The sequence below is a fragment of the Bombus impatiens genome, unplaced genomic scaffold, assembly GCF_000188095.3.
Source record: "Bombus impatiens unplaced genomic scaffold, BIMP_2.2 scf_0396, whole genome shotgun sequence".
Lineage (NCBI taxonomy): Eukaryota > Metazoa > Arthropoda > Insecta > Hymenoptera > Apidae > Bombus > Bombus impatiens.
This window is the reverse complement of record NT_176815.1, coordinates 1,293,234-1,318,120: the sequence shown is the minus strand read 5'-3', so window position 1 is coordinate 1,318,120 and position 24,887 is coordinate 1,293,234. Positions and strand designations below refer to the sequence as shown.

The 24,887-nt window shown below is 38.1% G+C and overlaps 1 protein-coding gene across 5 annotated transcripts in view; it reads right to left on the bottom strand.

Annotated features, from left to right (window-relative positions):
* Positions 1-24,887, bottom strand: part of LOC100742633 (telomerase-binding protein EST1A) — a 144,688-nt gene that overhangs the window by 24,278 nt on the left and 95,523 nt on the right. For all 5 annotated transcript variants that reach the window (XM_012386563.3, XM_024368173.2, XM_012386562.3 and 2 more), the window contains 4 exons: positions 21,145-21,257; positions 11,468-11,571; positions 10,927-11,100; positions 8,818-9,021 (listed from right to left, as the gene is read on the bottom strand). In XM_012386563.3, coding sequence (XP_012241986.1) covers positions 8,818-9,021; positions 10,927-11,100; positions 11,468-11,571; positions 21,145-21,257 — 595 coding nt within the window. The remainder of the gene's footprint in view (positions 1-8,817; positions 9,022-10,926; positions 11,101-11,467; positions 11,572-21,144; positions 21,258-24,887) is intronic.

Sequence of the window (24,887 nt, the reverse complement as noted above, 5' to 3'; positions counted from 1 at the left end):
TCGTCGAGAACAGCCTTCGTTCAGAAAGCGAGGGAAATTGGCGTTGCTGCTAATTGGTCAATCTCCATATCGGTGGTTAGAAGAAGATGCTAGCCGCCCTCGAGGGAAAATTTGCTAGTGGGAGGAGCTACTCGTTGAAAAATAGGTCTCCCCTATTTTCCCGTAATTGGGACAAAGACTGTTTGTCTGTTTGAAGGACTTTAGTTAGCTAAATCTTACTCGAAGAATAGGGTCTGCGTGTGACGAGCTACGGGACAGAGACCGTTGGAATGTTTACTGTCGAGTGTTACAACTATTTCCTTTTTAAGGAGAGCTATAGAATTACTCCATGCCTTTGTTAGACAAAGCGTTCATCCCGTGACCGCGGCTACGTTCGGCGACAGACTGTCGCCTCGAGCCAAAGCTCACTACCACTAATCTCGAACAATTACAATCGGATTGAATAACTACAATTGTTTAATTACAGCTATCGTAGACTCTAGATTACAATGTTGCGGGACTATCCAAAATTCCAGAGGCTCCGGTATTCTTTCGTCTCCGACATATATGATAAATCTTTTAATCGGAAGCAATTTTTTCGGATGTTTCGAAATGGTTGATGGGACATTTTAACTAAAAACGGAAACATAGCAAGTAGAACTGTATAACCTGTATAACCGCAAAACAATCCAATTACGAAGGGTTAAATCAAAGCCATTCTCGGCCACGAAGCTTTTTCAACGTCTGCCTTTCGTTTTCTCGTCTCTTCTCGTCACGAACTCCCCTTAAAAGGCCCATCGTTGTAATTGCTCAAAAAATAACGATTCCTACCGAGTCGACTCCGTCGTTTATTACACGACACACGCATAAGCATATACATACGAACGTGTACACACAATCGCAGAAAGACAAAGAACAACGATCGAACGATTCATCCAGCGTTGTCGCTCAAGGTTCACGAGCTGAAGGGTCTCGAGATACTCCGTTGATGCAATGCGGTGCTAACAAAAGGTAATTAGTTTAGAGTAATTAGCTGTTTCACTTCTCCCCGCGTTTTTCTTTTCTTCGTTGCCCTCGCGTTCCATCTGTTCTGCTTTTTCCCCGCCGTCGAAAGTGAACGCGCTCGTGATAGTAAAAAGTAATTGTTCTGTGCTTTTTTTGTCCTTTAATAACACGATACCGTGGCTATTGACACAGAACCGAGAGAACTTCGCGTGCTCCCTTGGCTTCACAACCTCCAAACGACTTTAATGAGGAATCTGCTTAAACATCGCAGACACAAGCATTTTGGAAAGGTTCGTGTGTACTTGTTTGGCTTTTAACGATCGGGTACAGAGGTTCTGTTAATGGCATTGTTCGTATAATCAGTTCGTAGTCGGTATTGTTCCTATTTGTTTGATCGTTTAAGCAGTTCGTGTAATTTATTCTCTTTCCAGCTCAAACGGTCTCATACCTAATTTAATTCTTTTTTGTTCTAACTTCAACTTTGTAACTTAAACTTTGAGAAAATAGATTACCGTTGCCAAGTTAGTTAGGAAAGTGGACTATGTATGTTATTACGATTAGATTCACAGAACTAGTTAAAAATACGTTCCAGATTCACATGACAGAATGAGGTTCGGGCGCTTTTCCGGAAATAATAGAGCCCGGCTTTAATTAACGTCTTTATTCCAGGACGTTTAATTAAATACAATGTCTTGAGTTAATTTACAGCCCGGCTGTTGAACTTCTCTTTCAAGAGAGAAGGGGACCCGCGTTGTTTTATGTAAATAGATCTCCGTCGGTTGCTGCACGAGTTGGAGAATTTACTTTTCGCAAGGGAGACGAAATTTCATGGACTGCTATGGTGGCCAAGTGTTCGAATGGAATTTGTAATATACAAATGAAATTGTTACATTAGCAGTAATGTAATACGTGTTGAATAATTTTGTGAAATAATATTATTAATAATATTACCGTAGAACCCCGTTTATATGACATGATCATTAACATAATAGCCGTCCACCTAGTTCTTTCCACTAATTTCGTAACGAAGTCTAAAACTTCACTAAATTCAATTTTTCTAAGTATGTCTCGACAAAAACTAGTACATTAATCTATAGAAGAAGAAACAGGAGCTTAAAAAGCTCAAGCTATGTTCCAGCAAATTCCATCTTCGATATTTCAACAACACGTTGATTGGCTTTCCGACGTGATAAATTGACCTTTGTCCGATTATAAACGACACCAACGTCTACCTAGAAGAAATTCCATAATACGAGCGGGTCTAATCGATAGGCAAGCAGATGATCGTGGCCCGAGAGAGCGACAGTCTTTATTCTAGCAATTATTTCTAATTAGCGACGAAAAGTTCGCCGACCTCAGCGGTTCAAGTGACTTCCACGACTATTGCTTTAGAAGATCTCGAGCTTGCACCGCAGGATAAATTAGCACCAAGCTGCAAAATGACCGACGTCGTTTCCGAGGAGAGAAAGGGGACCACTTTCATCTGACAACAGATTCTTCGCAACCCAAGAATCTAGAATTTACTCGCTACGAACGTCTGGTAGAAAGGTTGCAGAAAAAGTCGTGGAAAATATCGTAGAAATGGATTTAGAATGTGAAGATAACACTTTTAAGGTACCTTCGCAAAAAGAGAATGGAAGATTTAAAACATTCGCGTATAGATATAGGAAACAAATATAGAAACGTCGATGTAAAAAGCTACAAGAATTTTGAGAAGGTTTGTGAAGAAAGATATAAGAACTTAAGAATAAATATTGTAATATGTCTTATATATTTTCAAATCTGTCTGAAACTTTATCAGTATTACTGTGATAATAGTTTCGTAATTGAAATATATTTTGCCGAAAATAAACTAACGTCCAGATCGAACGATAATACGTAACAAACCAACATTCGAACAAATTTACTACATGGCAATTGGGACATAATTGATCCTACATCCTAATTACACTCCTACGTAACACGTAATCTCATCAATTCACGGACATCAACTTCTTCGGGTAACGCGCCTCTTCGAAACTCCGGCGAACAAGATTACCGAATCTAACGCGTTATCCTCGAACCAGTCGCCGATTTCGTCCGAAATAAATGGCCTTTTCTTAACGGTACGCGTAATTAGGAGCCTATCGGTTGGTCGCGTTTCCTCACGAAACGCCGCACGTGAAATATTTCCAGAGCGGCAAAGGTTCTCGACAGACCTCCCGGCTACGTTCTAGATCGTCGATCCAAGGTTCATCGACCAACCATGACGGTTTAGCTACAAATAAAGGGAAAAAAGAGGAACCGTTCGAGATTGTACTGCGAACGAGGGATATTTTAAGCGAGAAATTAATTGGTCACATTTTGCAATGGATGCGAACAGCGTCCAAGATTTCTGCTAGTTCCGCTAGGACATTGTCGGATGTCGTAAATATAAACATAAATTGTAATGTAAATTGATATAAAACAAATTCAAGTAATAAATATGAACGCGTAGCATGAATTTATATTATGACTGAATTTATATTACGCAATGTTCGTAAAATGATCAAACCGATCAATCACCAAGATCTAAAAAAAGAAACAATAAATAGCAATCATTCGTGTTTTCGAAGATGAATTCACATGGGACATTAAATCATCGCGTAAAGTGTTATACGTAGCCTGTAATCGCTGCAAAACAACCCGATATTTACCAACAGATTAGCAGGATTCCATACCGAAAGTTTCGCAATATCGTTGAATCCCACGAGCAACGATATTCCCGTCCGATTTAACGGTTCCGTTCATCGTTCGTTTTATCCTCGGATCCGAAACAACGCTTCTTGGGCCGTCTTTAATTCCCGCGGCCACGTTACCCAGAACCACTTTTTACGTCGCTTCTTTCGAGCAATCAAATTTGCATTTTCGGGCTTTCGTTCTCACGCGTCCGTTATAGCGTCTTGATCCAATAGAATATGATTCTTTATGCCTGAGTTGTTTGCCAAATATTTTCAAATGAAATTAACATATTCATGGACATGGTCGTGGTACTGGTTCTTTTCATGTGTAAAATCGAGGGTCACTCGGGCACTTGCTATAATCAAAACTTTGTTATCCTTCGTTTAAAATTGTTTCGTGATTTTTCTGTCGCGAAAACACACGATGAAAGGCGATTCTTGATGAAAACTAAACGTTATGAGTATTTCATAAAAGAATTGTTTCTTACTATTTATATATAGAAATATCGAATTTAGAATAATTCTGTAAAAACTCAGGTAGAAAGTGCTGAAAGTTGAAAGTGTATATTGAGATTACTGATTAAGATTTCTTGAGGGTATAAAAACTCGGAAAAAGACAGATATCAGATAATAGAAAATAAGAAAAATCATAGCTTTCTCCAGCACTAAACGCCACAACGTTCCGGCGCGAAATCGCGTGCGGAATGGCACCTAGCAGCTCGCATTGGTGTCGCTGAAAATACAGTGGTCGCATCGTTGTTCGGATTAAAAGAGAATTAAACAGGCAACATTACCCAACTGGTAGTTGAACGTGCTCCGAGAGAACACGCGAAATTTTGACTGGATGCGCGCGGGACACGCCTTTATTTCCTTCAAGATTTATATCCCTCGTGGCGAATGAATTTTCGGCGGGAGAGATAAGAAGAAAAAAAGTAACAAGCGCAATCTATCAGGATGAGTATCGCGGAGATTTAGAGTAAACCCCCTGCCACCCTGATGACCGAAACGATTGGACGTCGCTAATGGAGGAACGGGTTCGGAACACCAAGTTAATTTCGGACGTACCCACGGCACTAGTTTGCTTTCGGTGCGTGATTATTTGATGCCCGGCCAAGTAATTGCAACGTGTCTCGAGTGTATTCTGGCTCGAAGGATGATAGGGGCAACTGTTGTTTTTGGATCTTGGAAAAAATGAAGATTTATGACTGTGTTCGATACGGCTGCTTTTTATTTCGCCTTTTGAAACTTTAGATTTGCAACGATCGGAGGAGAATAAGATGATGGGAAGATAATAATCAAGAAATGCCGTTTGATTTTTTAGACGAGAAGTTGCTATTTTTAAATCACTCTTTATAATCTTTCAGATGCAATAATTACACGAGCAAGAAAGTAAACGAAAGAATAATTAGAAAGCGCAGTTAATTTTGTCAGTCAAAGGCTATTGGCTTTTCGTTATTTTCAACGTTCGACAAAGTAACAGAAATGCGATAAAAATACTAATTGCCAAACAGTTTCATTTGAACTGTTCTTTAAACAGCAAGAACAGCTATGTTCGCATACCTTACTTTTACTTCCATATTTTGCTTTACCCCTTTAATCTTGTATATCAGAAACAGTTACAAAACCTGAAATGTTGCTTAATTTCATGCAAATGCTTTTGATGCAAATGAAGACCGACATTATTTTTACGAAATTTTAAGCTAATTAAATACACGATGTTTTTATTCGCAATTTACATTTGGCCGGTAGGGACACGGACGAATTCGGAGCATCCCCTTGACGAATGACATAATTGGACGTCGACACAGGTGGAACAGGTTCCACTTGACGTGGAAATTGTTCCAGATATACGCGAACAGGTTGCTGCTTTCGGTTCAGAGATAATTGGCGCACGCGACTTCAACATTAAGTGTACCTATTTACAAAACAAGATAACGCGAATACCGGCACGGGTCGTAGCAGATACAATTTCGTTCCCACTGTGATCCCTGAGAATCTGACAAATCAACAGTTAGTCTGACATGAATAAAAACCGGCCCAATTATGCATTCAATTATGTGGCTATGCAAATAAAACATGCATTTAAGTGAACCTACTTGCGAAAATTACTGCAACCAGTGACACATTAAAGTATAATAGCTTGCTTGTACTGAAACGTAAATGATATAACAATTTATGACAAACATTTTTTTTAATCTATTCATGCATGAAGATAACAGGAGAAAAATACGATAAGTACATTTTAGAAGACGAAGTGATTTCTTTTATCTTATGCTGTTTTAGAGAAGGCGCCTTCTGCAATTCTGCAACTCTGTCATCCTTCTGTTAAGTTTCCCTTATGAAAAGAGTTTCATCGTAACAAGTTATTCGCGTTATTTATGGAATTATCTAAATAGGCTATGGATCAGAAACTCTGGAATTTCCAATCTCAGAAGACCGTTCTTAAAACTTGCACAATTTTTCAAACAAAGCTTTACCTAAAAATCTCTTGTCAATGACCAATACCAACATCCTACTATAATGCAATTGAAACACAACGCCAGCTTATCAGCCACACGGCATTCATAAAAACGGAACGTTTCGGACAACGAAAGCGAGGGTTGGGATACTTCAGGAAAGAAGAACGAGCAGCGATACAACAACCAGGATCCGATCGAACAGACTACCGAGCCGTGTACCATTCGGATATCAAAAGGTGTCCTTTATTTCGGCGCGCTTGTCACCGAGTCCCTTTATCGTTCCACGTCCAACCAAGCTAACTTTATATTCTACCATGATATTCCCTGTTCCATGGCGAAACTGTGACTGCGATAAGACCAGCGGCTTGGCAAAAATTCAGCAGATACAGGCGAATTTATTTTACCTCCCCGCATAAGGACGAAAAAAGTCGACAGGGCGCGGATGAAGATAATGCGAGCAAGGCGAAACGAATTCGGTAGATACTCTTGAAGGGGATTTCGTTGGTTGGCCGAGTGGAAAGAGAATTTTGATGCAGTGTGAAGAATTAAAAGTGTGTATAGCGAGAGAGAATGAGAAACGGACGGGTATTAAAGTTGAAAGGTTGATGTCGGCAGAAAAGATATTACGGTGAAAGCAGTGTGGATAATTACGAGTCTCTGGTGGTACTGGGTGGAAAACGAATGTGTATTAAATGGTTTTTGTTGTAATTCCGTCGAGATTTGAATTATAGCACTTGTAATTCATGGTCAGTTTTAAAAGAATCATAAAGTGTATATTATATCAACGATGCAATATGATTCGCGGTTGCTACAGTGGCCCAGAAAAATATTTGAATATTTACAGGAGATTTTTATGAACATATATAAAACATTTTGAAATTTCATCAGCACCGCAATGGGACACAACAATCATGATTATCCTCGTAAAACTTGAAACAAATTGGAAAATGTTGTTACGTTTGTTTCATGAATACAAATGGAACATCATTTTAAATGCGAACAGGAAATAATCAGTTAGAGTTCTACAAACCGTCTAACACGTATCTAATTACCCAATATCTAAAAATTTCACACGGTCCACGAAACAAAGTAGAAACATTAATTCGGTATTACACATTATTTAAGATACAGGATACTCATTATAAAGATAAAATCAACATATATATATCATCCTTACATTCGACATCTCAAGAAAGATGTTCGTATCACATATAACCCTATAATTGGTAATACTACTAAATATTTAATTTTATATAATTACGTAAAATTCTTAATTACTTCGAAGTTCTATTAATTATTAAAACGTTCTTTGTATAGCTTTGTTAAATCTTTTTATTGTCTATAAATTCCTTAATTAGATCAGTTTTATTTGTAATATAATACGAAGTTAGTTCGTTTTAAGCTGCAGATATGCCTAAATGATTGACGGCAGGCTTGACGTGACATTATTGCCAGAGACTTAATTTACCATAAAAGGCTTTACTTTACTCTGGAAGGAGTTCCCCGTAAAGTATTAAATTAATAAAACCAATAATATATTCATAAATTTATCAATCACCGAAATACAAAAATTTATGTACTCGCAACCGTAAACGAATTTACTATCGATATACTTCCTTTTACGTCTCACCCAGATAAAAAATATGCTCTAGCTAGCAGAGAAGCAAAACGGAGACCCAAAGACTACATAGTTCACGCATAATCCAGCCTCAGTCAGGGGTTCAATAATAAATATGCAAAAAGGAGGAGCATCGATGCCGTAAATAAAAATGGTGGGCTTGCGTGCTGCGATCACAGCGCGTAAAAGAAGAAGACGAAGAAGAAGAAAAAGAGGCCCGAAATAAAAAGACGAGATCGAATCGAGAAGAGAGCATACGAGCAGAAAAGAAACGAAGGAACGAACGAAAGAAACGACCAGGCAACTGTACGCAACCAGCGTGTCCTGGTAATCTCTTGATTTAGTTTGACTTAGGGTCCATGGTACGTGTTCCCTTGGCCACTTTGTCGGCTACCTTCGCGAACGAACGATGAAGATACGAGAAACAACCGATGGATGTATCTTGAACTTGGAATCATCGAACCCCGCGATATCGAGCTGACATCTTTATTTATAGAAGTTTCCAGTAGGTCGGTGTGAATTTGGAAATTTCGGTTTTTTCCAGTTTGATCGGTTGGCCAAGAATGTTTGATCACAGAATGAATAATTGCAAATGTAAAATCGCGTTACAACGTGATTTTACAAAAGATATTCGATATACTTATATTAAATTTATTAAACTTCCAATCCCCCTCCCACCCAAAATAACAATTTTATCAATCGTATCACTCCTATTCTCTAAACCTCTCAGTTTTATCTAATATTTCGCATGTCCTCCCCATAAATAACAATAAGAAAAACTTATTTCGTAAAATGAAGTAAAAATGATGATATATTAAATATTTTACGAAGAACGCAAATCGTTGGTTCAAAAATCAATTAAACAAATATTTCCTCGCTTTCATCTTCCTCACAGTTCGTTTCAACATCGAGCTTCGACCAAATACATCGTCTACAACAACATAGCGAACAATGATCAATCGATACTCGATATCGATCGGACAGCTCGATAGATCATTTATCTATGCGTTTAACGAGCAACGATACAGTCTGGAGGTATTAGGTGTTTACCACTCACCTGCACTCGCTGTCTATGACGATCCTGTTTCCGCTGCCGCCTCTCCAATTCTTCTTTTCTCTCGATCAACGACCTTATCTCAACCGTGGCTACGGGCGCGATGCTATCGTCAGGTACGTCTGTGCACGAGGGTAATCTTTTGAGGGTGGAAACTGGCTCGTCTTCACCCTCGCTGTAACTTTCCACCAGGAGCTCCGAGTCGCTCTGAAAACGAATCAAGGATTCCGTTTGAATTCATTACTCGGGACGACAAGTATGAGAAAAGGGAGCTGGAACTAATTTTCTCCATAAATTACTTTGTTTCATCTCAGTTTTTTATTCTTATTGATCTTTCTAGATGTGTTTCGTGAAATTAAATTCCTTTGATGAAAATGATTAGAGAGTTTTGTATAAATTGACTTGTGTTTGTTTATTGCATTGGTGGAAAGGCAATGTCGTTTTTTGAATTAGAAGAATAATTTTGAGTGGCTCAAATTTCACAGTTTACGTTACCCTTCCGAATTATCTACCATTTCCCAATATCAATTCAATAATGAAAATCCTCCATAACGATATCGCCAAACAGCTACTCCCTTTTTCTTCTTACCACATTTACCCCTTCCCTTCAATTTCCCTAAACGACACGTTAATCCCTTTTCATCAAAATTCCATCTGCTCCTGAACGAACGCGAATGAACGAATGAATAATTCACAAAGGGGGAACGAAGAATAAAGATCGTTGCCATCGTCCTTAAACAAAATTCTTTTTCCTCGCCAAATGAAAATTTTCAACGAGGAAGATCCGCTAAGTAACTTTGCTAACGTGTTTAATACATTTCGTGTCGTGGAAAAATGGACACTGACGAGAGAATTTAGCTTTTCTAGGAAATGTGAAATATAGTCATGCTTTTTTAGATTCTAATGAGGTAAATTTGAAAAGAGGATCCCTAAATTCAAATGATTTAGATTCACTAAACTTCCTCTTACTCAATGTCTCAAACTCAGCATAGTACAGTTTTATCCCCTTAATACACAATAAAAATAATCAATTGGTTAAACTAAAACTTTTGCTTTTTGATATACTGTATTTCGTTGATCAAATTCTTGAGAATATTCCTGGAATAAAATCCCTACGCCTGTTCCAATCCGAGCCCCTGATCTGTTGGAATTTAAATAAGCACTGTCGTATGACTATCGTCCTTAATAAGGTTAAGTTTACTGTTTTCCGAGGAATACGTCGAAACTATGAAATATGTATATAAATTCTTATGAGCATACCTACGCATTTCGATCTTCAAATATTTCAATCATTAGGTCACGCATCCACTGTAACTGTAGTGTAACGTGATAACCTTTCATAACCTTGTACATGCTATTAAAAATTACTAAATTACTTGTTGTAAAATTTACATATCAATATGTTCGTTATTAGAAGCTGATATAGAGCACAAAATAAACTTCACGTTGATAATTATTATGCATCAAGTAAGTTTATCAACTTTAATGCAAATATTGACGAAAAAAGAGAATATCGCGTAAATTTATGAAACTAAGAAACGCGAAAGCAAAGTGGCGTCGCGCATGCGTGGGAGTGCAGCGCGATTTTCGGCGCAGCAGTGGCGCCCACTGTTACAGTATCGGTGAGCGCTAACGTTAAACGCGCGTAATTCGAGTGCAACAATATTCAAGTTTTGAAATTTTTATTTTTTATATTGAACTTATTATCAGATTATTGAACTTTATGAATACACGATTATACAGAAAAATTATTTATAATAATTATTAGATCTTGGATCAACTTGTTAATCAAGGTATTACTTAACCAAAAACTTATATAGTTATAAAATTAATTATTAATAATGACAAATTGATTCTTGAGGTCTTGAGTCTGCAAGTCTAAATATGATGTAATTTATTTTTAATAGAGATGATACAATGAATTAAAAGACACGAAATGTATAAATAATGAAATTGCTATATCCTTAAAATCTGTTCAACATAATGGGAAACTGAATATCTGGTCTCCCTATATCAACAACGCATAAAATCTGCAATCTCTTCATAAGTAAATAAAATTTCGATCATAGGAGGTTAATTGACTTTTCCTTTTTCTTTTTGCAAGTTAGTTACCTGCTCTGGTGGTGAACTCGGCGTGCTCGTGCTCGATGCCTCCACCACGGAGACGTACTCGCTAATGCCAGTTTCGCTCTTCTGCAACTTCAATACCGGCGTCTCGAGGCCGCACAGGAACACTTGGCCGAAGAACAGAATCTTGTTTATCCTGAGGCACACTTGAGCAACTTCCTGGAATACAACATGAGCCAAGACTTAGTGTGGACGGAAGAGAGAACGGAGGACGCAAGTCTGTTTTGAAATTTCAATCACGAGAGAGATCGACCTTTGTTCGAAGTTTATTACAAATAAGCTACGGGAAACGATATCTGCGTCCCTATTAAGTTTGATGGAAATTTTAGAATATTTTGAGCAATATTTATTTAAAGATAATTTACAAGTAAGTTGAAAAATACTATGTTATAACGTACTTATTAACGTTTTCGATACTTCACCATATGAACAATTTTTTATAAGGCTTTTAATGAAAATACAGCAAGAATATTTTATTATTACTTACATCTGTATGTAATATATTTATACATAACAAATGACCTACCATATCTTCGGTTTTTTCGGCGTAGCAAGGATCTTGCGGATTCGACATCAGTGGCGTGAATCCTGCCAAGGTCATATCTTCCGGCAGTTTTACCAATTCAAGTTCTGAAACAAACAGTTAGTCGAAAATTCTTTAATAAATCGCAAATTTACAATCAACGATCGCTAATTTCACGAATTTCACGCTTAAAGAACAAAATTAATCGCACACCCTGTCGCAGCAGCTTCTCCAACTTGGAAGTCGCTTAAATATGCATGAACGTAGTTCACCAGTAAAGTACCGTTTTTCAACTTCATGTCATAGATTAAATCGCAATCGCGAAAGATTGTTAATTAAACACTTCTTGTACTTTGGGAATTAGATTTTTAAGAAAATTGAGTGCCAAAAGACAATCCAAGAATTATAATCCAGAGGATATGTTAGTGCACAACAAATATGAATCTTAAGGGATCGAACTACTTTTGTATAATAAAGTCACACCTTTTCCACAAAATAGAAAAATCTCTAGCACCCAATTCCAATTATAAAATTTATAAAGGAATCAAACGTACGTCCCACGAGGGATCAAGATCGTTCTTATGCATATCATAACTATTTTCAAAACATTCCCAATCAAATTATTCGTTACACATCCAACGGTAAACAAGTGCCATTCAAAACAGAAATAAAACTCTTCTATTCCACAAACGCTAAAAAAATCATCTTATCACCAATCTCCTGGAAACATTACGAATAATACCCTACATTAACTCCCTTCGAACACCAATACCACGGTATCACGTATCATTAAAAAAATTCCAACAACCACGATTGCCACTCTTCGGTCACGTTCCACCAAAAATGCACTCGAAAACCTAACAGAAAACGTAACTACAGTTAGAACGCTTACACCCTGTGAACACGATTACCAGTAGAACAGTCTGCGCATACAACGTTAGTACCGTTGCGCGAAAATTTACGATATAAATATCGAAATAAATAGTTACGAACAGCAGTTAGGTATTGCAGCCAGACGGTTTCCCGAAAATTATGCTGCTGTATCGAAGCGACAGATAATAACGATCGGCAGTCTGTTATCATGCAAATATCGAGCGAGTGCACCAACGATAAACATTGGTCAACAACTACCGGGGAGTGGCAGGGCGTTCCGGTTGGTCCCAACCACGGATGAAAGGGGCTTAAGAATATTCAACCTGTCCGATGACACGGTCTACGTGTACAGATCGATCCGTTCCTTCGAGTTACATTGTAGCTGCGCATACCTCGCGTCATTGATCGCCGATAATGGAACGATTTAACGACGGGAGGAACAGCCCTGCCTCGAGACTGTCCGGAACAGGTATATGTAATCGTTCCTGTATGTACAAGATGGTACTTTGAAGGCATGCTTTTTCGTACCCGTGGTATGCTACGAAAATTATGGTAGTCCTTGTATATGTATAATATAGATTTAAAAAAAGAAACAAAAAAGACGTGGGCGTAGTATAACGTAACTTTACTGAGGAAAGGCCTAGTTTATATACAGTCAACTGCAAAAGCTTTTGTACATTTTATTAAAGGTAGACCAGATTTTACAGCCAAAATTGAATTATGAAGTTTAACATAATCGGTACTTAATAGAGCAATATCTTATACAGCTATTGAATTTGATTATATGTATTTGTTTTATGTAATAAATTTTACAATATACAATTTATTAATCCGCAATGTTTGAAAGAAGATGGAATTACATTATACGGCTTTCTAGACAGCAATTTTCATGAAGTAAAAGTTTACATAGTTGCCTTAACAAACTTTCCCTTTTCCGTCGAATCAAACTCCCTAAATTCGATCCCGCAAAATTTCAATATTCAATATGCCTATCTAAAATTTCAATATCTGATACTCGAACGCCTAGCAACTCTCGAAATACCCCAACCATATATATACCCAAACCTATCTATTATAACAATGTCCAAAATCTGATGGAACCGTGATAGATACCTTGCATCGTATTGTCAAATTCATGATTCGCTCGTGTTCGACATCCCCAGGATGATGTTGCGACTACCAGCGATTTCGAATGCAACGCGCCAGTCGCCATTAATATTCGGCTGACCGCGGCTTGAATCGCTTTACACAGGCTGCATTTATCGCGAATATTACACGAAGTTCATGGTCAGCGTGGCCGGGAACTCGCGCGGAACGTGAGGAGGATCGAGTTAGGAGGATCAGCGTGGCAGCCTTCGCAATCGATCATCCGGAGGACCTCGCGCGAGGTAGATTAAAGCCTGGCTCTCGTCCCGAGCCTGGTGCAAGGAAATATAGAAACCTAATCGCACAGGCGAAATAGAGAGCGTGCTCGCCTTGTTAATGCGAATTCCAAATAGGTGTCGTGGCATTCGCGATCATGCGAAACCCGTATCATTCGTGCTAACGACGCGGAGGTTACATACTTTCATGAACAGAGTATTCTAAACCGCGTGGCATGACTTTAGGGATGAATGAAAAGAAGATATTGAAATATAAAAATAAGGAGACAAGTTCATAGAGATATAAAGACAATAGGAAGTTTAAAAAATATATGTACTTTTATCTTGCTTATATCTTGCTATTATTTTTAATAATTATGCTGTGTGTAATAGAATCTAAGATGTAAAGTTTTTAGTACTATTCTGGGTTGTATATGAGTTGTAAATGACCCAACTTCTTCGTTGCAATTTTATCTACTAACTTAACTCATACATGAAATTTCAAAGATCCATCCTTATTTTTTCAGTTAAAATATCCAAGTTCTCTCATTCATCAAACGATCCCAAACCTCTGAGGAGCAAAATAAGTTTGCAGAACCAAAAAGCTTAACTCGGAGCCCGGTAGGTATACCATCCAACCAGCCCTTGAAACATCATAATCTCACACGAAACTCTGCCATCAAACAACAACCACTAGTAACATGACGCAGCGTAAACTCTTTCCTCCATCGAACGTCTGAACAGCATCTCTGCTTGAGTCCGCGAGAACCTATCTTCTCGAGCCGGTCGAAGACCAGCATTGCCCAACACAAAAAGAAAAAGCAGAAGGAAAGTAAGAGAAAAAAAGAACTCATGAAACAGGGAGAGAAAAAAGAAGAGTGGAAAGAGAGGAAGAAACATCTTGGATGATCTTCACAATAACATTCTTTCTCGGGTCCGGTGGGCACGTTCGCAACGCATTGGCCCGCCCAACGCAGCAGCCACCATCCTTTTCTCCTCTTCTCCTTTTGTCCAATTTATCCATTGTGCCTCGGGTGTAACGCGCGGGTAAATCGAGAGAGAAGAGAGAAAACGTATCGAGATCGTCGAGTGGACAACGAAGGATGGAAAGAGGGAAAAGAGAGGAATACAAGGGAACGCAAGAAACCATCCGAGCCAACAAATTGGCATTACGGCACACGTTACTGGATGTACCGTTACTGTCTCAGTTCCTTTTTCGAATCGTATCGCCGGCTGCGTTCTCGCTTGCACGCGATCCAGCAGAACCGGACGTTCCTGCTGCTTAGCCTTTCGATGTTTCGTGATTTTTCTCCGGGGATTTGGTTTTGTTCCTTTTCAACCGGGAAGAATGGATTTGTCGCCTTGGTATGCGCGCGTATGTGGTGCGGTATTCGTAGGAGGATTGGGAGTTCTCGTGCTAACTGAAAGCGGAATAGATGACTGCTTGATAGTTGATGCATTCGCGTATGATTGGTTGCCTTTTTGGAAGAGAAAGAATTTTTTGGTATTTGCTACTTCACTCGTAGTTGAACTATATCGATTAGTCGATTAAAGTCGATTAAATTGGAGCTCACAAAGTATTCGAACGCTTGTAAAATCCCTTTGAGACAGTAATATAAAATTGTACTAAGTTACGAGGGAAAAATTTTATGTCCCAATAAAGAACGAGAACTGATCGAATTGTCTGTATTAATATTTTCATTTCATTTAACATTTCATAGAACTAGAGTTCGTATAATAACTGCTCAATTTTTCTTACTACCTATTATTTTTCGTTCATATAATAGAAGTCCACTATTACATGATGGACTTAACCGCTACAAGTTCAATTAATCGAACATTGAGCACAGTAATATTATTTGGAATACTTATGTTCATTTTTCTATACAGTATATATTATACTATTCTATACTGTATGCTATACCATATACGATAGATCTAAACATTTCATCAAAAATTCGAGTAACAACTATAGTTCTATTCAAAGCACGTAACCATGCACTGCTTAACATAATGCAATCGAGTCGCCGTATCAAGCCATAAACTTCCCATCTAACCGACTCCGTCGACTCGAGATGGATAATCCATAGCGGATAACAGAACACTGTCGGACGTTGTGCTAAACACTTTTTCGTCCACTTTTCAAAGGAGAACAACCGTGATTTAATGAATTAACAACGGTCCACCTTGTACCGTCGATACGTACCACGATACGATCTATGAATTATGTACTGTTATCGCGTGTAAACCTGTCTCAAAAGTAAGTATAACACGACCAAGGACGCGCCTTGAAACTGGAACGCTCTTTCCCAGCAGTCTAGATCCGTTAGGGCAGACCTAGTTCTAACTCTGGAAGACTCGATTCTACATGGAATTACGAAGAAAAGTTCGTAATACTGTGATTTAATATCATCGGCAACGATGAAGCTACAAAGCCTTTAAGTTGCCATTTTTCATTATATCATCGAGGCGATGCGAATTAGTGAAAATGACGAGATATCGAAAAACTTTCGATTGACAGCGATGAATGCTCCTTAAGATCGCACAAATAATCGGCAATTCGCATGATTTGCCATCGTAGTACGGAGTAAAGCGTGAAAAAATTGAAACGCAGCTAGATGCTCGTTGAGCCGGTAAATTCATTAACGCGTCGATCATAATTATCCCGAGGATTTGTCATCGATTATAAATTTTCGCTTGAATCACTGACTCGTCACTGGTAGACCTGTTTATTTCTCGAATCGCAATGAAAGTTAGAGAAATGGAAAATTATATAATAAAGTACTGCCACGAATACGAAAGAATTATACGAAGTATTGTAAAATATTAAAGTTGTAACGAATAGAGATTAATTTTAGAAATAGTATTACATCTGTAACGTGATGGTATATTTATTATTAACCCTTGTTCATTTTTGTGAAATATTTTGTAACCAACGCGATAGATTTTGATTTTGCGCTTAATTTCGTAACTTTGTATTATGTTTAATGTTTGACTATCAGTTTCTTCTCCAGTATAGGGTAATCCACATAAATACCTTATAATACTTAACGAATTGAAGAAGTACTATAGATACAAGTTCAACACGCCACAGTTCCCACAGTCAGCTATCGGAGGTCAGCAGGATTACTTTAAAATTTATTTTCCCATTTATTCAAAATTCATTTCGCATTTTTTTATAAGGACCGTTACTACCATCAATCTTTGTAGTTGTAACCTCCGCGACAAACCTAGAAAAATCCGCGGAATTTGAGCCAAGGAATCAATTAACCCAAAATCCCCCTTAATTCTCCATCTTTAGAAGCGTCAATTCAACACGACCTGTGTATTAGCGTGTAACTTCACCCTATGAAACATTACCGTGCATTCATAAATCATGCTGCATACGAAATACATCCAACGCATCAACACACCTGTTTCATTAACTCGTAACACGAACTTCCTTCCTAATGCCTAAATATCCTTTTATTTGTACAATTCGAATATTGTTTGATATCATTTGTTCGAAAAATATCCGAATTTTTGAACGATAATAATAATATCTTGCTGAACAATGAAATTTTTATATTACTGACATGTACTTTTGGACGATTTGGCAATCTGTTCCAAAGAATATCCCAAGTTTTTCATACAAATTATATCATCGATTTGCCAGAAAAACGACGCAACTAAGGGAAACGAAGAAAAACTCAATTCAACTCGCTTCAACGCCCGAATACTATATTTTAAATATCTTCAGATGTACTTTAATATGTCACAAATGAGCTAAAAACTATCGTTTAAATATCTTTAAAAATCTTGAAGTCCAGTACGAATATGCTCAACAATGACAATTATTTGAATATCCTGGAAACTTTTGGAATTCGCAAATGTAGAAATAAATTCAAGAAACTATGATCAAAGAGATTGAGATCCAACGCGAACTCAAAAATCATAATTTAAACATGCACCTACAAAATCTATAATCTGCTACGAAGTCTCCTATAATCTAAAATACATTACAAAAAGAATTGAAGTGGCATAAACGAATAGAAAAAGGGAGCAAAGCAAACTCAAAAGAACAGACACGGTAACTTGGCGTATTCCTGTAGAGCAAACGCTGGAAAACGATTGGCTGGCGACTCGTAATCGGTCGGCCAAGACTTTGAGTGTATATGGCACTGCAGTGGTCACATCGAACGGATTCACCGTTACGTAACCGGCGGCTATCCGCGGGTCAACACACGGCCAGAGGCTTCACCGTTCGAGGAACTTAGGTTTTTCGATTAAACGACTGGTCCAGAGGGGACTTCGAGAGAGACGCGTTATCGCGGGATATCGTCGCGTCACTGGCACATGAACGTTCGCTCGGGAATTGCGGCATCGGAATGGTCAGAACGCGTAATGAACAGCAGAATGACGTGGGTGACGTTTGCTAAGTCACAAAGAGAGATTTTTGAGGCTAAGGGAGAACGATGGCAGACCGTTCGATCCGACAATTTCTCTCTCGTCAATAAAATGCTTGGAGAGACAATTCGATATGTTTGAGAAAGTTGCGTATTGGTTTCAACTAGTTCCCAGGTATTTTAAGTCGAAGATTCTTTTGATTTCGATCAAGTTGAACAGATTTTTTTGGTTGAAAATATTTCTGGTGTAGATTTGGGTTAAATTCAAGAAGAATAGCGATTCTTGTAGGAAGAATCGTCGAGGTCTGTTGATTCAAAAAATCTTTCGTATTCATATTTTTATCTTTGGAAATTAATACACTTTTGTGGACTTCCTGTGTACAACCATTAGTTAACTCCTCGATTATAAAACTATCTACATGTCTGAGAACTCCGTTCAATAATTACTAATTACTTTCCACTTGTATTATTTTCATCCTGTTTTATACTTAAAATTATAATCTCATCCAGCTGCTACTTCATTCCGTCTTCGAATTGATCACTACTAAATCTAACTAAAGATCGAGCGAAAATTAATTCGCTTTTAATTACTTCAAATTTCATGTCAAACAGAATCTCATGACTAACGATCCGGTGAACCGATCAAGCTGAGTTTACTTTCTCTATTTTGCAAACTACATTCCCATCGTAGTTCCCATCGTGTCAAACTACCCTCAGGCGTTTCGTGTTAGTCAGATAATCGTTGAACAAGTTCTTTATTTTCAAAAATATGTATCCCTTTCTTTCGGAAATTTTATTTCTTTCGTCACAAACTATGCTTCGTATTCGCAAACTATAATAAGTTATTTATTCAGCGTCCAGTACTCTGTTTAACTGCGTAGTACACTGTATATTCTATCCATAAAACAAACTAATCAACACTCTCCATACTTGACAGAATCCCCCATTTATTCTTCCCAAAAAGAACTCTCTCTTCTCTTCGATCACTCCAGTCACGTTCTTCGTAAATGAAAAGTGCAGCACGGTTACACACGCAACCTCTTATCAACCCTGTCCAAGATTACTATTGTTACGATACGCATTCCTGTGTAACGTTCACCATGCAAATCACTGCCGGAATATTAATTTAGCACCGATGCGAAACGAGAACAAACAAAAAGCTCGATTCCTCTGTGTGCATCCGCGTGATACTATTAGTCGGCGAATTATTGACGTGACATTAGTAATAAACGTATGACTGGCGATATCAGTAAAATCCGTTCGACAAAAACCGAGTTCCTGAATCTCTGATTGCATTCCTACGGCCATTAGTCGTGCAATTATAATACGGTTACTCCACTTGCTTTGCTCGTACTCACATTTATAATGGCGTGCATGCCGTATCATTACAGTAAAGCCCACAGATAGTAAAGTTCTATTAAAATTGTGGATTTGAAATAAGAGCATCAACCTATCTTATACCTCGTGTTCGATATATGTATTCAGAGCCACGGATTATTATTACAGAGTATGTCCGTATAGGCGTGATCGGACATTAAGGAATAACGCTATCGATCGGTACCGAATCGATAGATGTCTTTGATTTAGATAACAAATGCTTAAGTAAACTACACGTTTTCTTATTTGAGTAGATAAAATATTTAAGATTCATTTTTCTTTGAAGGGAAATTTCTTGATAATTATGTGGCAGAGGACACAATTCGATTTCAGTGATTTCAATGCACGAGTCTCTCAGAAGCCAAACTGGTCGAATCCGCTTTTTCTCAATTTCATTATATAAGCACAAGATTAATGTTCAATTAAAAAACAAGATCATTGACTTTCTTGAGAATGTTTATTAGAAGGAGATGATATAAATAATAGAAAACTCTAAGGTAAATTTCGAAGTTCCTTTTCAATATTATTACCCTTTTCTGTTTTTCAATTTATTAATAATAATATAGTTGTTGATCGATGTAGGTTCTGAACCACTCGCATGTTATCGTGACCAATGTTTAGGATCAAACATGCTGATAAAAGTATTGTAACAGACCAGCTTCTCTTGTAAGACTTTGTGCGAATTTGTAAAAGAAACACGATCATTTATTAGATTCTTTTGTGAAATAAAAGGAACAATATAATAAACAATAATCATCGCATTGCTTCGTTAGAGCAACTCCATGACTACTAAAAATCTTGTTTTTTTATGTAAATTTCAATTATTCTTCGTCTTAACCACGTAAGACATTACAATTTATCCGGAAACATTTGGCAGTCGATATACCAAACTCAAGTCTAGACAATCCTAATTAAGATAGCATTTTGATTTCGTGGCCGTGTAACGAAAAACAATGCCAACTAACGGCAGATCCAGCCGTCAGCAAGATCATTATTTAACAGAACATCTGATCGTTATCTGCTGTGTTTGTGCCAATCATCGTCATGTCAAGGCGTGTCAACGATGTTTTAAGAATGCTGAACGGGTGGTAGGAATGGTGTCTGAATTACTGTGATCGAATCAAAAGTGGTAGGCTTGAATTGGTTCGTTGATGGATTTCTAACCTGCACTTTGTTTTCTAGAATCACTCGGTTTAGTTGAACGTGTATTAACGATGATCGAACTAAATCGGTCCTGGGATGTTCTACTAAGAAGATGTTTTTGTTGGGAATTTTTAATGTTGAAGAAATCAACAGCGTTTAGCTATTTATGAAAGGAAATGCATCAATTTACGAGAAATTTTATTTGCAAGTAAAAAACATTTGAATTATATCAGCCTATTATGTGTAGATGGAATTTTTCTACCGTCTCCTTTTTTTATTAGATACTAGTTATAATTGTATTTTTATAGAGGATGTAAGATTGCGCAAAATCTGATTGTCTTGCGAAGTGATTAAGGAATAACAAGGATAATGATAGAAAAATCGAGAGATCTATTTAGTTAAAATTCTATATGTTTCGAACATACAAAGGCAGAGAATTTAAAAAAAGGCAAGCTATCGTAGGTACGAAAATGGATTAAAGCGATCTCAAAAGCGTGTTTTACAGCATCCCTCGGGGATATCAGTTTATAAATTCACTCACCGTCTTCTCGACCCTCCGCGTCCTTGGCCTGGATAAGAATCGTTCTGGAGTAATTCAATTTTTCCAGTAGGTTCACCATCATGGCCAGCCTGCTCCAGGCGTCCCCAGGTGGCCTGCAACCAGACCAGAGGTTTCGTTCAACGTAAATAAGGAACGAGTCAAATTCCCATCGTTAGAGGTGTCTAGCTATCGGTTGAAATCGCGTAACTAGAAACCGGAAGGATTCAACCGGATGATACTTCCCTATTGCAATAAATATTCCAACAATGATTCAATAAGCTGTCAGAACAACGAACCAACTACATCACATAAGACAATTAAACAGCTTGTGCTTTGTAAAAGTGACTTTACTCGTTTCGTTATTACTAGCTTACTGCTATTATGCAAAAGAATTTATAGCACGGATAATTTGTAACCTGTGACTCGTAAAATTTCACTGATAATATTAGCTCAATTGTACAAGAAAGTTTTCATCAGAATTTCACGATCTTCGCGTTCGTCGTATCGGCGACATTGTTAAATATACGAAATGTCGGTCCACCGGTGTTTCTCTGACGATTGCGCGAACGTTCTCGCTAGAGAGCGCGTATCCATCGGCCACTTCCGTGTTACTGTAAATCCAAAGTCGTCCGTTTAATTATTTTCACCGCGATGAATGGCAGTGCGCGGGGGATCATTTTCCAAGCTATCGATCATTCGATGCTATCGTGCACAGCCCTGGAGGCGGCGATAAAGAAACGCGCAAGCAGAAAGACAAGGAGGAAGGAGAAAAACAAGAGGAGGAAGAAGCAGAAGAAGAAGAAGAAGAAGTAGTAGTAGAAGAAGAAGAAGCGGATGTAAAAGAAACGCGCACGACGCTTAGCTCCAAGCCGGGATTAATCGATTGCCGTCATGAAAGGTCATTCGTTAATTGCGCTCTCTCCGCGTGCTGCACACGTTTCCGTTCGTCGTCCAATCGGCGAACCTCTTTATCGCTAAATTATTATCGACCGCTTCTGCGGCGGCTTTATTGAAAATTAACGCGTTCCTCGGAAAAATACTTGAATTACGGAGACGAGGTGCCGTGAATGGCTGACTAGCAAATGCTACGATTACTGCATGCCTTCGATTAACGCGTGCAGAAGAGATACAGTAGCATGTTTGTTGCGAATTGAAAGTTATTATAGGCTACTTTGTGTACATATCGTGATTGGGATAAGTTGTGTGTTTAAAACCAGGACCGCTAGAGTTACCGTGTTTAATCTAACGTGGAACATTGCAATATCTCGGCAAATAATTAAAAAAATCAATCGATAACAGAGTAAAATATTTCGTTAAAAGCAAAAGACAAGCTTATCCACATTTGCGCTTCGCTAGGAAATCTGTCATTGAATACAGTTGATTCTTGTATTTGAAAGCGTGTAAAACTTTTTGAAAGGCGAGTTAAAAGTAGTGAAATTTTTTAGCGAAGGTAAGATATTACTTTTGCATGATTTATCATCTAACACGTCTGTTTTTAAGTGTTCGAAAGAAATTTATAGTTAAGTTTATTTTCTTCTTAGTACAATTACCTTCTTTCTGTCGAAATACGTATGTAGCCAATACGGAACACGTTTAGCGATGCATAATATGGAACTTGTCAATGATGCTGATACTGACGATGATGATACAGAATTACACTTATTTTATAGCGGAAATTACAAAAGAGATAATAATAGCGAAGAGTAAGTCCAGAGTAAGAGGAGTTCAATGTAATCGTTGTTTTCATTGAGGTCACAAAAAATGTACTTTGCATGCGTCATTCACGATATCAATATGTAGAACACGAAGAAAATGAATATAATGTAACATAAATAACAAAAATAGAGAACAATTGTTTTGTTTGTCTTTTTTGTTTAAATAAATATTCATTTCTCACAGTAAAAATAAAAGTATCTCAGATTTCGTTTTAACTCGTTCCATTTGATCTTTTTCACATTTTTTACCATGACTTCAAGACCTAAACTTCTAATAATATTATGTCTCTTATATTTAACAAATTCAATAACTAATTCTCAGTAATTAATTATTAATTTTGTCATGTTTTAACGTTAGTACCATTGAAAAGAAAAGCCTGTTTCGCTTTTCCGGGAAGCTTTCACAATCAAGTGTCCATATTCCAGGATGCAGTTACCCTGTATTAGTAAATTAACAAGTTGTAAATCATAGGTATATAGAACTTCTTTTCACAATTTTACAAGTCTTACGTCTTAAGATAGGAAAGAATATTAAACAGATCTCTGGAATTCTCTTTCATACTCAGATGTTAAAAAAACAGAACTCAAAATATAATGTATATTGACCGACAAGAATTAGAAACGAAATGTTGCATTAACACAACATTCCCATTGGGTTAAACCGTAAAGATCACATTTTTATCGATGGCTTCCCTCCAATAAATATTCCCTACATTCTTTTCTCCCTCGCAAGACACTCAAGAACGCCATCAAACACTGGAACCTCAAACTGGACCAACCTTCCAGCATAAAAAAGGCAGACAACGCCATAGAGCATAAATAGAGAAGTTTGAGTGGAAGAAGGGAATAGTGGGAGGACATGAAAAAAACGGTGACAGTGATTGATCTCGCAATTACACGCTCTCAGGCACGCGCGGTGGGAAGATCAAAGTTGCTATCCTCGATGAATGGAGGTGAAAAGAAGAAGAGGATAAAAAAAAGAGGAAAAGGTGAAAAAAGGAGAGGGAGAGAGATAGAAAGAAAGGAGGAGAGGGAGGGAAGGAGAGAGAGAAAAGGAAAAAAGAGCGGCAAGGGGATCGACGGAGTGGCGATTCGACGGCAGATTAATTGCGATCCGAGTTCTATAAATAACATCGTAGAGCAAATTCACGTTATTCAACGAGCTAAGAAGAGGATCGAGGAGGACATGGAAGACGATCGACGATGTTACGATCGCGTCCTTGCCAAGGAAACGCTTCGCTCGCATAATTGTTAATCGCTAACGAGCAACAATAATTAACTTATCCAGGCGGACATAGTATAGTATGGTAAGTTAGGTTGGTTGGGCTGGTCGAGTTGGTTGGTTGGGTTGGTTGCGCAAAGAGGCTGAGTCTTGGATCGCGAGTGTTCGCGCAGTTACGGGACTAAAGGGGCCTTGAAACTCGTTTAATGGACGATAGATCGCATCAGTCGGCCAAGCACGACTGTTTTCTCTCTTTTAGACCGGTCTTTTTTCTTTCGTCTCGTTAGAAAGATCCTGAGGATCGATACATTCCCTCGGTCCCCGCTCGATCCTGAATAAAAAGCCTTGTCTCCGATCGTGCTCGAATCATCGACGAAAAGACGTCCGGCGCACGTCTAAAACGGTCCTCCTCGCTTTTTATAATCTTCGACTCGTTTGTAATCACAATCAACCATAATTAGACTGCGGTTTTTGACGCGATTTCTTATTTTTGCGAACTCATTTATTTCCTCGGATTGATTTTTTTTTTAATCGCTCGCTCCTTTCTCGGCAACATCGAATTTCAATAACCGTCGAAACGAGACACGTTATCGTTTCACGTGCGCACTGACGAGACCCTCGTTCCTTTAAGCTGGACCGTGATCGCTAACAACCTGTCGCGTCGATCCTCGCCGGCGATTCCATGGTATGGCTTTCCTTTGTCAGCCATCGAGAAGGAGAACGCAAAAAAATAATTACACGTTGATCGGCGTTTCCTCGAACCTGGCCGTGTTTTCCATTGCCATCGCATCGGTATCCTGTGTACT